Source organism: Lissotriton vulgaris, chromosome 3_1, assembly GCF_964263255.1.
Source record: "Lissotriton vulgaris chromosome 3_1, aLisVul1.2, whole genome shotgun sequence".
In the NCBI taxonomy this organism is placed as follows: Eukaryota; Metazoa; Chordata; class Amphibia; order Caudata; family Salamandridae; genus Lissotriton; species Lissotriton vulgaris.
The window spans coordinates 920,569,686-920,586,150 of NC_141689.1; the positions used below are offsets into that span (position 1 = coordinate 920,569,686).

At 40.3% G+C, this 16,465-nt stretch overlaps 1 protein-coding gene across 1 annotated transcript in view; it reads left to right on the forward strand.

The window, feature by feature from the left end:
- The first annotated feature begins 596 nt into the window (after window positions 1-596).
- LOC147727212 (transmembrane channel-like protein 2-B) overlaps window positions 597-16,465 on the forward strand; it is a 748,500-nt gene continuing 732,631 nt past the window's right edge. Inside the window, exons 1-2 of the mRNA XM_086963588.1 lie at window positions 597-606; window positions 1,451-1,811. Of these exons, the coding sequence (XP_086819714.1) occupies window positions 597-606; window positions 1,451-1,811 (371 nt within the window). The remainder of the gene's footprint in view (window positions 607-1,450; window positions 1,812-16,465) is intronic.

Genomic DNA, 16,465 nt, shown 5'->3' on the forward strand with positions numbered 1-16,465 from the left:
TGATCCTCCGTTCAATACCGAGCGGGATTATGACCGCGTATTATGACCGCGTATGACTTATTCTTTCAGCACGGGGAAGTTATAACTTCAGAGTTTTGATAACCAAACCGGCAACCATGCAAGCTTAACACGAAGGTACGAGTGGCCTAAAAAAATTCTTTTTCATTTGAATCTCACGAGATCTGTGTTGCATACCAGTTGCATTTCAATGGTATTTATTTGTGCTTCTTAGGATTATAAACAAGAAGGCACCTACTGTCCTGACTCTATGTAGCGCAGTAAAGGTTGGTACTGCTGACGAAATAGTATATGTAACACATGCACATCCATGGTGGATTCTCACTCGATTACACACACGGGACAAAATCCCACGCATGTCCTATAGTTGTTTTCGTCCTGGGTTCAGTTTTCAGGCTGGTTTTACTATTATCTTTTTAGACTGCATGAACCCCTCTACAGATCAACTAATCATTTTCATCATTTTTACTTCTCAGCTCTATTTCAGTTATCACCAAACAGCATGCATTTACTCTGAACAACATAAAGTCACTATGCTAAAGATTTCTGTACTGCATTCTCTATTATATTGAAGGAACATGTCAAATGGTATGAACTTTTCTGTTTATTTACAGATACAGCCCCCGAGGAAGGGCCAAGAGGCCCGAAATGCATAGGGCATTGGCAAAAGTGTAAAATGTTTATTTTGAACATCTAACGAAATATTATAATCCAATGAAATTGCAATTGGTCATAATGTTTGATTTGAAGTTTTGAAAAAGCTACAAGTAAAGCAATAATGAACAAATCATTCAATGCTTGAGTTCATGTGATTAAGTTTATGATGTTGAATATTTTGAAACAAGTTGTGTTGATAAATTAAACAGTAGCCCTCCAGCAGGAATTGCAACAGTGCGCATAAGGTCAAGTGGTTTCACTTGAGTTTTTTTGTTGATTTGAAGTGCACAATTTGGACATTGTGCAAACCTGAGCAGCACGCATATAAAAAGGTATAACCAAACATATAAAGCCGAAAAATAAAAGGAGTGCCCAGCCCCTATTTCCTATGCATAATCAATAAACCATAAAAATTATTAGAATACAATCGTAACATATTTACAAAAAGAAATAAGACCGAGCAATATTCATACTCATAATGGTCAGCTATTCACTGTAATGCCCTGTGTACGGCAATGAGTGCCCTCTTGTGCAACATTTTTTAACAAAATAGTTTTTGCTGCTGCAAATAAATAGCATAAATGCATAAAGGAACACAAAGCAGATTGACTGCACTTCGTGAAACCTATTTTGATTTTCATTTCTCTAGTTACTGTATTTGCGTTGAATGCACTTAATGGAAGAACCTCTGTTGAGCATGTCAGAAAAAAAGTTAAACAGTATTTTCTTTAAACAGGAGATCTGAAATGATGTTTGAATTTGTTTTCATTACCAGATAATGACTCGGAGAAAGAAAAGCCCAAGCAAGCTGTCACGCCCAGAAGAGGCAGAGCTCGATATGCAGTAAAAGCAATTGACAGTGATGAAGAGAATGAAAGTGAACAAGAGGAAGAAGTTAAGGCACCGCGAAGGAAAAGAGTCAACAGAAGAAAACCAGTTAAAGACGATGATAATGAGGATGAGAGCGAATCAGAAACAGAAGATCCGAAAGGCAGGAAGAGAAGCGGACAGTCTGATAACAAAAGTAAAGGATCAAACACCAAAAAGCAGAAAGAGGAAGCAAATAAAGGCAAACGAGCAGGCAAAGGGCAAGCTAATAACCAGAAGAATGGCAAAAAGAAGAAAAAGGACACCAGGTACAGTGATGTCAAAGTGCATTAAAGAATACAAACCCCACGTATGAATCGTTTTCAATCCTCTTTTGAAAGGTTGAAAAATGAAGTGATAATGTGTTCGTATACATTTTATTGACATATCTTTCTATGTATAATCAGACCAATGTGAAAGACACTTGCAAAAGATGTGTGATAATGGATGCATACCAATATGCACAAACGAAAGAAAATAATATTGCAATGCATACCACTGAGTGTCATACAGTAAGAGAAGGTAGGACACAGTAGGGGATAATTAACGTTGGATAGGGTAATGATCCAGTACTTCACACAATACTATAGGAAGAAGAAATCTACTTACAGTTCGAAGAAAGCTACATTCAGGAAACACTAAACATACATAGTAACTATCCAGGGGAGAATGGGGGAAATATCCATGAGCAATGCAGCCAGGCGAGTGTAAGCATAGGAAGGTACCCCAAATGTCCTAGAAACGTTGTGCCTGATCGTTCAGTCTGTAGATCAGACGTTCATGGGCTGCAGCAGTAACCATGTAGTCCATCAAGTCCTCGAGATTAGAAGCTACGGGTTTTGATCACCTGTTCGTAGGCTACAAATCTTTGCTGCAGCCAAGGCAGTGTCCATCGTTTGTTATGCCGAAAAAGGGTAGTGATGTTGGGCCAGATGTAGGAGCCCTAATACCGGTCGGTAACGGCCGAATTCGGCCGTTACCGACCGGTATCAGGGTTTTCAGATGTAGGGGGCCTATATTTTACCGATTCTGTAAATTTACCGAATTGGTAAATTTATAGAATTGGTAAAATACCGAATCGGTATATTTACCGATTCGGTAAATCCATATGTAGGTGACACTCTTGAGAGTGCCACAGGCCCTTAAGAGTCGGTATTTTACCACCCAATCCTATTGGGTGGTAAAATACCGAATTCAGGTGTGCATGCACATCTGTGGCATGTATGTGTGCCACATGACACAAAAGCCTGTACTTGAGGTGCTAGAGGGTGTCAAAGTGACACCCCCTGCACCCTTGCAGGATTTGGTATTTACTGATTCGGTAAATACCGAATCGGTATTGTCCATTGATTCCTATGGGCTTCAAGGCCCATAGGAAACAATGGGCAATACTGATTGGGTATTTACCGAATCGGTAAATACCGAATGTTACAGATTCGGTAATTCTAAAATTAGACTTACCTACATTTGCCCCCTTCCTATTTACCGACTCTTAAATACCGAATCGGTAAAATTCGGTATTTGAGAGTCTGTAAATAGGAATTACCTACATCTGGCCCCTGGTGATTATCCTGCAACACAGCAATGGAGCCGAAGGGGCAAAGGTGAACCCACAAGTACTGTAAGAACTTGCCAAAGCTGAGTCCAGCAGGATAGAAGCACGGGGCACAATTGTAGGACATGCAGAATATCACAATTCGATTGGGCACACCTCTAGCAGTTGGATGTGTTTGTCAATTTCACTTTGAAGAATTTGTCCGGGGTTCGGGGCCAGTCTTGGAGGGTTATAAAATAACAACCTTTTATCCAGGCTTCTTAGAGACCTCTATCGTGTTTTGCGCTAAGTTGCTTCCGTTCGGATGGGGAATACGTAGCCATTGCTGCCAGGGAAGGCGAATGAGCTGTTTCATGGAATCAAAGCACATTTTGGTGATGATAAAGTTAAAGAGGCCTGTGATCAATCGTGCCCCCATCGTGCCAAGTAGACATGGAATGACAAGGAGATATGGAGCCATCCATAATTAGTGAAAGCAGTGCTGTAGCTGCATGTATCTCAAGAATTGAGCTCTGGGCAATCAGTATTGCTCAAAGAGTTCTGCAAAGGTCTTTATTAATCCATTCACCAGTAGGTGACCCACCTTGGTAATTCCCCTTATGTGTCATTCTGCCATTAGGAAGGGTTGAGTGTCTATGGTGAGAGCAGTTTTATGCCATAAGTGGGCATAAGATGCATAAAGCCATCCTCCTGAAGGAGCTCATGCGTCGTTGTCCAAACATTATTAATTTCCAGCAGGATAGGGTTATGGGTGCCCATGGAAGTCTTAGGACAAGCGAAGAGAACTGATGGGCCTTGGGACATGTAGTTGTCGTTCAATCATGACCCACATAGGCGGTTCCTTATGCAGGTTCATATGGTAAGCCATTTGGGAGAGGCACTCTGTAGTGAGATCAGATGTGAGGGAGGCAGAATCCTACTGAGGTTGTAGCTGCATATAGTTTGGGAGCTGCCAGTCTAGATGGGGTAGAGTCCCAAATGTACCAGTGAATAGCACCATCAATCCGGTTTAAAATTCATGCCGGTATTTTTAGTGATCACATGCTAAAAATCTAATTGAAACTGGGGTCTGTGATCATCTTAACTGCTTGGATCATGCATATAGCAATTATTAAAGGGATCTTAATTTTTGTTTTATCCAGTAGCTCGATAGGGCCATCATTGTCTTAAATCATGGTGGGGAAGTCAGAACCGACCTGCTCTTCCAAATATTTCAGCCCACTGGAAAGCCAGATCACTGGTAATTGATGCAAGGAATGTTGTGCTGTATGAAGAGTCATGGGCATCGCCTCGGTTTTAGACCAATTTATTCAATATCCTGAAAAACAGGAAAAGTTGGTAATAAGTGTCATCCGCTCCGATATGAAGCTAATGTTATGTTATGGTATGTTATGTTATGTTATATGTACTTCTAAAGCGCAACACTCATCCAACAGGATATCACGACACTAACATTAAACAGTAAGCCATAAGCAAATTACCAGGGACTACTATTTATTCTATTTAGGGAATAATGCAGTTTTTAGTTTTTTTTGAAAGTGAGGTAACAATCAGTACATCGAAGATCGATAGGCAAGTCATTCCAGCACTTAGCGGCAAGGTGCGAAAAGGCACGCCCGCCCATCCTGGATAATTTTATTTGCGTGGTGACTGCTTTAGCTGTGGCTTGTGAATGTAGGTTCCGAACTGGGGCATAGAGCTTAATTCTGTTCCGCAGGATGTAAGGACCAGTATTATGCAAAGTTTTATGAGCAATGCATAACATTTTAAAAGCTGCTCTTTGCCTCATAGGCAGCCAATGTAACGCTCTCAGGCAGTTTGTAGCAGAATTGTACTTTTTCTTATCGCAGACAGCTTTGGGCTGCCGCGTTCTGGACCAGCTGTAGTTTTGAAAATAAATAATCTGCTATACCAACAAACAGCGAGTTGCCGTAGTCCAGCCTACTAATCAGTAAAGATTGAACTAAAATCTGTCTACATTCCATCGGAATCCAGGGAAAAACTTGTTTCAGCATTTTTAGTATGGCGAATCCTTTGCCACATATTGTGGTAACATGATGCGTCAGGGATAAAGTAGTGTCCATATGGATTCCCAGGTTTCTAGCGGTCAGGGTTGGGTTTGGTGGAGCACCTAAAGTATTTGGCCACCAACAGTTGTCCCTGAGCTGTTTGGATCAGCCGAATAGAAGAATTTCTGACTTGTCAACATTTAATTTCAGGTAGTGCCCATGCATCCAGTTAGATAGTTCTGACAAGCAGTTATGTAACCTATTTTTGGCGTCCTCTTCACCATTGAGGGTTACCATCAGCTGAATATCATCAGCGTAAGAGCAGATATTGATACCCCATTTATTGCCTATAGACGCCAATGAAGAGACATAAACATTGAACAATGTTGGGCTCAATGTTGCTCCCTGTGGCACCCCATATTTGATCTTCCGAGGAGTAGAGGTAAAGTTTCCTAAACAGATGGACTGGGATCTATTCGATAGAAAAGACTCCAGCCAGTTCAGGGCTTTACCATGTATTCCTTTAGCAGCTAGCATATTTATTAGCAGTTTCCTTAATTTCAAAAGTACATCATCAGCGTACAGAAGTAGTTTAAGCTCACCTGATGGCCTTAGCACACCCAAGATGGTTGTTGAAGAGCAGATGGCAGTGGTTAGACGAAAAAGTAAGGGGGACATGGGTCATCCCTGTTGTTTATCCTTGTTGAATAGGAATAAGGTCAGGGAGGAAGTGATTACAAATTATCCATCCAGAATGAGTATTATGGAGCCATTGAACCACATTTAAGAAGCGTTGGCATAGTGCCCATACGTGTCATGGTGTGGAAGAGATAGGGCCATTCCTCACAGTCCAACATCTTCTCAGTGTTAAGTGAAAGTAGCAGTTTTGTGTTTTAGTCGGACCCGGTATGCCAAAGGACATGTATCAAAGTATGAAGGTGGTTTCAGATACCAAACTTGGCTTTCAAGTGGATCACTTTCCCAAGCCTGTTAGCCAGGACATTTGCCAAGATCTTCATTTTCCAGTTCAGTAGAGAAATGAGGTGGTAACTGGTACAGCAACTATATCCTACTCCAGTTTAGCATGAGGCAGATTTGTGTTCTGTTAAATCCCTCTCTCAATGGACATGTGGCCGTAGCATCGCAAAGGAGTTAAGTGAGGAGTGGTACTGTTTTCAAAAGCGTGATTTTGTAGAATTCTACTAGGAATCTGTTGTTACCGGGCACTTTGCCGGTTATCATCAACTTGAGAGCCTCTCTCACTTCTTCCCTTGTGATATTGTGCTCTAATTCCACCCATAATCGGTCAGGGTGAGTGGGCAGATAAAATATGAATCTTCAATTGTGGTATACCCAGGTTATTGCAAACTGTTTAGATTAGAGTAGAAAGATGCAAAATCAAAAATTCACGGTCTATCAGATCAGGTTGGGAAAGGTAAAACAGCTGGTATAGTAGATTTGCCTTCTTGCTGGCGAATCTGCATAATCTGCCTTCTTTCTCATCCAGTTCGCAATTCGTCTGCTTGATCCCCGTGAGAGCCTTTTCCATCACCCTGCTATAACCAGAATTCAGCTCAAATTTCCTCTCCAGTAAAGAACGTAAACATGCCTGTGTGGGCGGTATTGGTATTCCTCTTGCAAGGTCATTATTTCGGATTACAAAACTCTCTCCTTGTTTTCAGATGTTTTTCACGCTATGTAAGATTTCCTGATCAAGAGCACTAGGAGATAAGCCTTACCAGCCACCTATAGGTGCTGCTTAGAGATACTTTTAAAGGCTAGATACATATTGAGCCAGGAGACAAGTTTCTATTTCACTTCCAATATGCTGAATTTTCACCTCTTCAAGCAAATCTATTGGTGCATGATCAGAGATACCTCCCACCATGATCTCACAGGTCCCGATCTTCAGTGGGGCAGCTGCATTTGCGAAAAAGAAATCAATTTTGGATTAAAAACTGTGGGCTGGAGAAAAGTAGGTATGCTTCTTTCCCATAGGGTGGATTAGGTGCCTCTGGTCCTGTAAGGAATCCCCAGCCATGATATCACTCAGGACAGCTCTATCCTGAGTACGTCGAAGGTCAGGGCAGCCAGTCTTAAACCAGAAGGGGGTTTAGCACCATGCTCCAACCACCGCCAATAATTACTGTAGCAGAGCCAAAGACAGTAAGGAGGCACGTAGATTTGGTGAACCATAGTTGCTTTGTTCCAATAGGAGAATAGACAGATTCCACAATGAGGGAGTGGTCTGATATTTGCAGGCAGGCAACAATGTATCAGCCATTCGAGTCTGTCTACCTGCACTGGCAGCCTCTTATGAAGACGATTGGCCACTCAATTCGTCCTAGAGGGAGCTGAGGGTCCAGGATAATTCATAAATGAAGCATCCAAACTGCAGGCGGATATTACTTTATCCACCCACTCACATTTAAGTTCAACAGATTCAAGGGCATTAAGATGTGTTTCCTGCACCAGTGCAATGCCAGGTCATATGGAATCTAGGAAGGCAAGAGTCTTTTTGTGTTTAATGAAGTGGGCCACACTGTTGGCGTTGAAGGGCCATAGGTCTAGGTCCTTGAAGCGGTGCTGCATCTTGGTTGTAAATCATCGTGCAGCAAGGATGGTCGTGCAAAATGAAGTCAGATAGGTATGTAGAGCGGGGTCCTATGAAGTGACCCAACTAACGGCCTTTGAGTTGGGTAGTAGAAGTCACTAGTATGTCAATCTCATCCTTCTTAGCAAATGAAGAAAAAATAAGGGATCCATGGTTGAGGGAGGGTGATAACAGCAGTTGACAAGGTTGTAAAGGAGGGCCATAGGAAATAAGGAGAGGTTTAAGGGGGGAGCATGATTTATCTCTGTAGGCAGGATGTGAGAAATCCTCCAGTTTTTTGCATTCCTTTTCTACCTGCTGTAATTAGGCATCAGAGGGCTTTGGGACATCTTGGCTGTCGATTGGGAAGTGTCCATGTTCATGGTTTACGTCCAAGTATTTTCAAACCAGAAGGCTAGCTCCGCCTTTGTCTTGAGATTCTTTGGCATGGCCTTTCACAGTAACAATTCTAAGTGCTGGGCCTAAGAGAACAAACTGTAAGTCAGGGCTTTTGAGCATGGATGCAGGACCAGAAACTTCGTGTGGACAATGCATTTCATATGAGAAGACTCCTGAGATCATTATCCTTTTATCCTTGAAGATAGTATGGTCCGTGCTTTATGGCATCTGATAGAATTGCGCTTACTTTTTGAGAATGAAGGAGGTTAGCTATTATCGGGTGTGTGGTGGTCCAGGAAGTGGTGGAATGGGCCACTGTCTGATGTGCTCATTGGAAATCCAGTGGTGGGGTAAAAGACCGAAGGTTATACATCTAAGACCTAAGTTTATACATGATGGAGTTCATAAAATAGTTCAGGCTCTTATGACTTTGTGTAATACCATCATTGAGGAGAGACATTTTCCTAGGGAATAGAAAAAAGCCTCTGCCCTTCCACTTTTAAAAAAATCCCTCTCTAGACCCTTTGATAGAGAATAATTATTGACCTATGTCTCGGCTACCTCTCCCTGCAAAGGTTATAGAAAAACATCTTAATAAAACTCTGGTAGACTACCTCGAAAATAACTAAATACTGAACAAAGCACAGTTTTGTCATAGGAAAATTCACAGCACTGAGACTGCACTGGTAGCAGTCTCAGAAGGAATAAGATCCAATATGGATTGGTAAAGGCTGTGGTGATATGTTTGGATCTCCCCGCGCCTTTCATACTGTAAGCCATATGTGGTTCTGTTAAAGTGGCAGGAAGACTTTGGCATTACAGGATTACCCCTGAATTGCATTGCCTCATTCCTGAAAGTTCCCAAACCAATGGTGACCTTTGTGATGTTTAATTTAAAATCTTTTACCCTGCCTTGCAAGGTCCCAAACGGGTCATCTCTCAACCCAATGCTTTTTAATATCTATGTGGCTCCATTAGCTAACCTTATGCATTCTTTTGGCTTCGCCACAGTAGTGTATACTGATGATATTGATTTCTAACATCGTAATGGTGGAGGCTGATTGATTCAAAAGATGTATGCTAACAATCAACAGCTTAATGAGCAAAAACTGTCTAAAACGTAACTTCCAAAAAACTGAAGTCCCTATTTTTGCGAAGGAGGTCGACTTCTGGGGTCATGCATGGTGGCCTCAGTCTTTTGGCTCTCTTCCTATGGCAGGTTCCAAACGCAAGGAACGTATTGGTAATTCTTGATGTAGAGTTGTCATGCGAGGCTCAGAGAAATAAACTGTCATCATCTTGTTTTTATCATGAGAATGTTGAACCCTTTATCCCCCAAGATCTGAGAAAATCAATGGTCATATCCTTAGTCTTATCAAGGCTTGATTACTGCAATACCCTTTATATTGGCATTAATCAGCAATCACTGATTAAGCTACTGATGTTGCACAGCACTGCTTGTCACCTACTGCAAAAACATCCAAAGTTCAAGTCTGCAGCTGGAGCATTGATGGAACTTCATTGAATCCCGGTAAGGAAGAGGATTGCCTTTTAAGGCTTTGTGTCTGGCACACAAAGCATCACATGGTTTAGATCCAGAGTACCTCAAAAGTCAGCTTAGGAGGTACTTTCCTAAGTGACTCCTATGGTCAGCCACCTCAAAATCAGTGATTATTTCCAGGATTAAGAACGTGGCATGGGTGGCCCTACCTTTGTTCATTCCACATGCATTCTCGGGAATAGCCTGCCCCAGCACCTAAAACATCAGACTCATTTTTTCAGTTTCTGGAAGCATTTAAAAACTTGGCTATTTTCTCCTTCCTTATAGCCTGGTTGTTCTTAGTGAATGGTTATTGATGGCTCTGTGACTGGAAGTATAACTATGCAGCGCTAAGACGTCTTAAGGCAATGACAAGCTTTAGAAGTTCTTGCATCATTAAATTAAAGATGTCTGTGAGCTTGAGAATAAAAGTTTGTATGAAGCTTAAGACCATCTAAGTGTCTGTTTCTGGGACCCCAAAGATTCTGATCTTGTTTCAACAGCTTTGATCCTCCAAATCTGTGAGTTTCTTTTGGCATGTGCTAGAGTGACGCAATCCATGTCATAGATTCCGTCACCTTAAGATGAAAATCATCCAGACGTTTGCCAGCAGAATCCAATCTGTGTCATAGATGAGGCATTTCACTGTTGAAGGTCTTGAGCTCACTATTTGTTTCTTTAGTGAATTATTCTACCGTAGATATTGTGGGTTGCATAAGTTTGTGTTCGGCAATGATCCAGTCTAGTGTCACTCCAGAAGCTGTTTGTAGGGCCTGGAACTTGTTTAGGTCGGGTAGCTTTTGCAAAAGTCCACTGATGATTACCTTTGTTACCTGGCATCTATGCGAGCAGGGTTAAGAGCAAGGAGAGAGGTGTCTTTTTCACCCAACCGAGTCTTAAGAGGTGCAGCAACTCACATTAAGGATTGTTCTGGCAATACATGGAATCACCCATAGTAGGTTATAAAACAGGGGCAGTGCAAGTGTACTCAGAGCTCAGTAGTGGAGATATAGAGAACCAGTAAGAGACAAGAATAGGAAAAACAGCAGCAGCAAGATTGAAGATGTCCACTAGATGGCAGCTAATGATCACCAAAAGGATGTCTTCTATAGTTATTGCATTTTCAGTGGGTGGACATGTTGGTGGATCCCAATTCAAAATGGCAAGCCAATTATGAGGTAAGTACTGGTATCAGGAAGGTAAGATTCCCAGACGCCCAAGTGTTCTCTTCAAGGCCATGAAAATTGCCAGTGAGTGAGTTTTGGAAGCCTACCAGGATGTCCATGTAGGAGAAAAAAGGTCCCTCGGAGGCAGCCTGCTGTCAAGAGCAACTACAACCTCCTGGTGATAGAGTGGCTCTATTTCAAGGCAATACCAACAGGTCCCATTGTTTGAGCTCCCTGGCATGCTCACTGACGTCCAGAACAGTGCTGCAGCAGAGAAGAGCCAAAATGCAGCACCAGTAAGTGCCCCAGGGGTGGTGCTCCCCGTGGAAGCTCCTGACAGGGAGGGGAATGCGGGTCACTCTGTACAGAAAGGCCATGTAGGGTAAGCATCACTGGAGCAAAACTAAAGAGCATTCATTTTCATCATGGCTGTGCTCCGCCTCAAAGTCATATTGTGAGTCACGTAGTGGAAGTTGTCCATCAGTAAAAGTAGTAGCTATGGACCATAGGGGTAGCAATAAATGGTTGAAAGGATCACTATATGCCCTTCTAACGAGTGTTTGCAATGGGAAACCTTTCTTGGTATGGTGGCCTTGACCCTTCGAGTAACAGAATAATCAAGATTGAGGGTCCCTCCTGCCTCCATTCCCATCTCTATGGTCACTGCTGACCTGAAAGAGGTAGTGGAATGGTGGATGGTAGTCTAATGTGTCTCTGCTATCTCCTGCCAGTCTTGAACTCTCATATCAGAGGGAGGTGGAAGAATGCAGGTGAGTTTCTGCAATCAAAAACACGCATTTCTGTATGTTCAACTTGCATTATCACATTTATTCATAAAGATACATTGCACATTTTGTGAAAACTTTATTTTTATAATAGCACTATTGATTTTTCTTCTTCATGATGCAGACCTTGAAAAAGCCCCAGGCCTGTATGCCACTAGGGGGAGAAACATGTGTTGTCTGTTTTGTTGTTCAACTACAATGACGATTCAGCATGAAGTAAAAAAAAGTACAATTAATAAAATTAACTTTTTGCAAAAATGTATCTGTATAAGTAAGTTTGATAATGGCTTTGGGACATTATGAAGTGAACCAAAAAGGATATTGACTTTTGGGTGCAAGCATTCCTACCGATAGTCTCTTCCTCTGAAGAGAAGTTAGCCCCACCCTTCCCTCACAAATGCAATACTTTGGCAAACCATTGTGAGTGCAGAAGACCAGTGAAGGTAATCCTAGGGCGAGTCTGCAGGACCTTGCATTTATATTTAATAACACACACCCTTGCCTCAGGGTTTATTTCCTTGATGCTGTTGGCATGGATCCATTTATCTGCTCTCATTGCACAGACCTCAGTCTGGGAAGGGCTGAAAAGGCCTATAGGTAGGTGGGGAAAGGGTGGCAGTATGACAAGTATTGTATTTTTTATTTGGGTTGAATGGAGTATTGTCAAAGAAGGTGGGAATGCTGGTGCATATAATTTTTTTAATAATGGGGCTAGTGGGCCAAGAGAGGCTAAAGGGTGTTGAGGAGGGTTATTTTGTTCATCTTCACTGCTCAGCTGCTTTTGCATAGCAGATCATTGGGATTCATTTACATAGTGTAATCATGTGTGGCATCCAAACATTAACATGTACATGGGCAGCTATAAAAAATGATGAGTTTTACATCACTGTATTCCCAATGGCCTCATAGACAAACTGAACTTTGCTCTTGTCAATTTCTTTATTTAGAGCATATCGGTGGAAAGGTTTTTGTACTTGTATAGATAACTATCTACATGCTGATTGCTTATTTTTATGATTGCCTTGAAAATTATCTGACTGAAGCTATTATTCTGCAATCACAAATCTTCATGTGAAAACCATTCTATTAAGATCTTTAATCAAGGTTTGCTTATTTTATTGTCATGGATGAGGTTGGGTTCACACTGAAATAATTGATGTCACTCGGAAATAGGAACAGTTGATAGCCTTTGTGCAGTTCTTGTTAAGAAGTGCAATTTAACTTCCCAGGCATTAACCAGTTACCGCTTTCCATTGGCTTTATTGGTTATTGGAACTGCTCTTTTCGTACAACTGAACAACTCTTTGCTGGTAATTATTTTACCCAGTCTGTTGTGTTTACCTCTTATCTTTACAAATATTATGACAAATTCTTCAGCTTGATCAGTACACCTGACTGTTAACTAAGCATAGTAAGCAGATCACTTGGGATTCAATCCAATAATTTAGCATCAAGATTCCTTTTAGTTCCATATCTTTTGACCAGTGACTATTCTAAGTTACAATATTTTATAGAATTAAGATAATTCGGCCACTGGCACTTTTTGGCCATAAGATTATGTAACTGGCCAGTGTGGAATAGAAAGCATGTTAGTAGACTTAATAGACTTAACCCTCCCTTCTTTTTCACTAAATGTATTGGGGATGATTCACAAAGGCAAATTTACATAGGTATATCCACTCACTTTTAGATCTACTTCTTCAGATAGTAATAAATATAAAACAATTTCTATTCACCATTTACTAGTAGAAATTTACACTGTAAATTAAATTAAAATAATTATTATTGAAAAAATTAAATAATATAATTACAACCGAGTAACCCCTTTGTTATCAACAATGATTTGAAATAAAATAACCCTTCCAAGGTTTTTTAAATTACATGTGAATAAACTTTATTAAAAGTGATGTCTTTCTTTAGAATGTTGATATATTTTGAAAACATTAGTTAAATTTTTCAGTCATTTTTAAATTATGTGAATATTAAATGTATAAGAAAAAGAAAAAACTTCAGTAATTAAACCTGTTATCACTAAAATAAATCTATTTAATGTATATGAATTAATTAGTTCAGCATCAATTCCTATGAGCTGTTAATTTATTTTCCTTCCTCCATTATTTTCTAAACAAGTGTGTTCTGGTACCCTTGGTTCACCATTTATATAATTTTGTAAATATTTTGTAATCATTTTGGATTGGAGTGTGTTAGTACTTTTTAGTTTATCCTGGATTTCTAAACAACATATCAAAAAAACTATTTATTTAAATTAATGCCTCATTATGTTTTTGATTTTTTCAAATTAGTTACAGTTTTTTTGTTTTGAATTAATAATCTTTTTCTGTGACAGATTTGAAAATATTTATAATGCTTGAATGCTTTAAAAATATGGTTTATATTTGTTTTAAAAAAACATGAAAGCAAGTGAATTATAAAAAATGTAAACAATTTGATTTTTAATGTAATCTAACTTTTAAGACGTAGACAATTTTATATATATTTATATTAAAATTAAGAAATAGGTTTATATATTTAAACCTATTTACCTAAGAATAGGTTTAAATACATAAACCTATTTCTTAGTGGTGGGGGAGGGGGGATATACAGGCAAGGTATTAGGGTAGAAATTATAGATTGATTTGTCGTTAAGAGAGCTGTTCTAGGAGACAAGCTAGATCCTATTGGCACAAATGGCTAAGTTAAAAATTCTGACCATTAACATCTGTGGGCTAAATGACTTAAATAAAAGACAAAGAATAGCAATAGGTCTCAAACCAATCAGGGCAGACATCGTCTGTTTGCAAGAAACTCACGTGGAGGGGTCCCAAATACATTTATTGAATACACTCTGGTATAGAGTTGTCACAGATACAACTCAAACAAATAAAACTAAAGGGGTAGCTATTTTAGCACGGGGTGGAGGGGCCCACTTTATGAGATCTGTATCTGATGAATTTGGCCGATGGGCCATCTCAGAGTGTTGATATGGTAAGGGAAAAAATCTCACAGTTTGTTCGGTATATGGTTGTGTCAACGATGATCCCGATCTCTTGAATTATCTTTCTAATGAATTAGCAAATTGGTCTACTCCTATGATAGTTTGTGGTGATATAAATTTAAATCTTCCACCCAACTGGTCATCCGGGCATAACTTTAGCTACCAAGGTAGGAAACCAAAAACATTCAGAGCCCTTAGGGATCTTTGTAATACTCATGGAATTTCAGACTGCTGGGAGATGAAAAACCCAAACAACCCTGGGTATACCTTTTTTTCATACCCCCATCGCAAATTTGCAAGATTGGATTATATTTTTGCATCAGACACCATTGTATCGAAATGTTCGGTTGACCGTTTACCAAGGGTCTTTTCCAATCATAATCCCCTAATTGTTAGCAGATAAATAGGGAACCAACAAAATGACCGCAGTAACTGGACGTTTGAAAGGGCCTTACTGCTTAATGTAAATTATTGTATACTTATAGAAAACTGGATCCCAGAATTTTAAAAGTATAACCTGGGGAGTGCCCCGCTGGAAGTGGTATGGGATACACTAAATGCGGGAGTAGCGGGAGAAACTCTCAGATTCTCAATTAAAAATAGTAAAGACGCAAAACAAAATTTAATAAATCTTCAGGATCATCTTATTAGTAAAGAAGAAGATTTGATGATTGCAGTCCAGGGCGGTACTAACATTGAAGGGCCTGTAAGAGATGTTGCCATCGCAAGAAATTTTATAACGGAAATCTTTACTACCAAAGCTATAAATAAAGCCACTTTGAATACGGAGAAAGTCTATGAGCTCAGTGAGCAGGTTGGACATCAATTGGCAGTCAGCACAAGACAGCAGAACAGCGATAATACAATCAAAAAGATTAGAGACCCCATCAATGGCTTTACCTGCGACTCTAAAGAGATCAGAGATGCATTTCAGAAATATTACGAGGATCTATACACTGAGTCAGTCTAAAATTGATAATTATTTGGATCTCGTTACGGGGGCACAACTACCCGAAACTGATAAAGATACCCTCGCTGGGGCACCACAATGGGTCGAAATACTTTTGTCCATTAATAGCCTTCCACCCGGCAAAGCAACGGGTCTAGATGGAATCCCAGTGGAATTTTATGTTAGATTTAACAAACAATTAAAAGAAATCCTAACTAAGCTGGTGAACCATGTCTTCCAGGGTGGACGACCACCTGAATCCTGGGATCGGGCTAAGATTATTGTCTTCCCAAAAAAGAATAAAGATCTGACAGAGCTAGGGGCCTATCGCCCTATTACTTTGATAAATAGTGATGCCAAAAAAATATTCTAAATTACTCGCTAGCAGACTAGCCCCAGTAATCCATAAAATGATCTCCGTCAGGCAGCATGGATACGTCCCAGGCAGATCCACCACCGATCACATCCAGAGGGTGATTACACTCTTTGACATAGCAGAGTAACAGGAGACCCTATGGCATTAATACTTTTAGATGCCGAAAAAGCTTTTGATAGGGTCTCCTGGAAATTTCAATGGACTGTTATGTCAAGGAGTGGAATAGGGGACGTTTTCATTAGCGCGGTTCGCATGATGTATGCCAACCCAGAAGCAGTGGTCAGGATAAATGGTGAAAACTCTGACCCCATTAAAGTATCTAGAGGGACTAGGCAGGGTTGCCCTTGTTCACCTTTGCTATTCGCCATATTCATTGACCCTTTCATCCTTAGGTTAGAAATGAATCCTTCTATAATTTCAATGAAGACTCCCAATGGTGAAACCAAATCCTTGGCTTACGCCGATGATATTGCAATAGTCACAACCAATCCAAATGCAGCAGTTAATGCAATGGAACAAGAGGCAAAAACCTTCGGTGAAATTTCTGGATACAAAC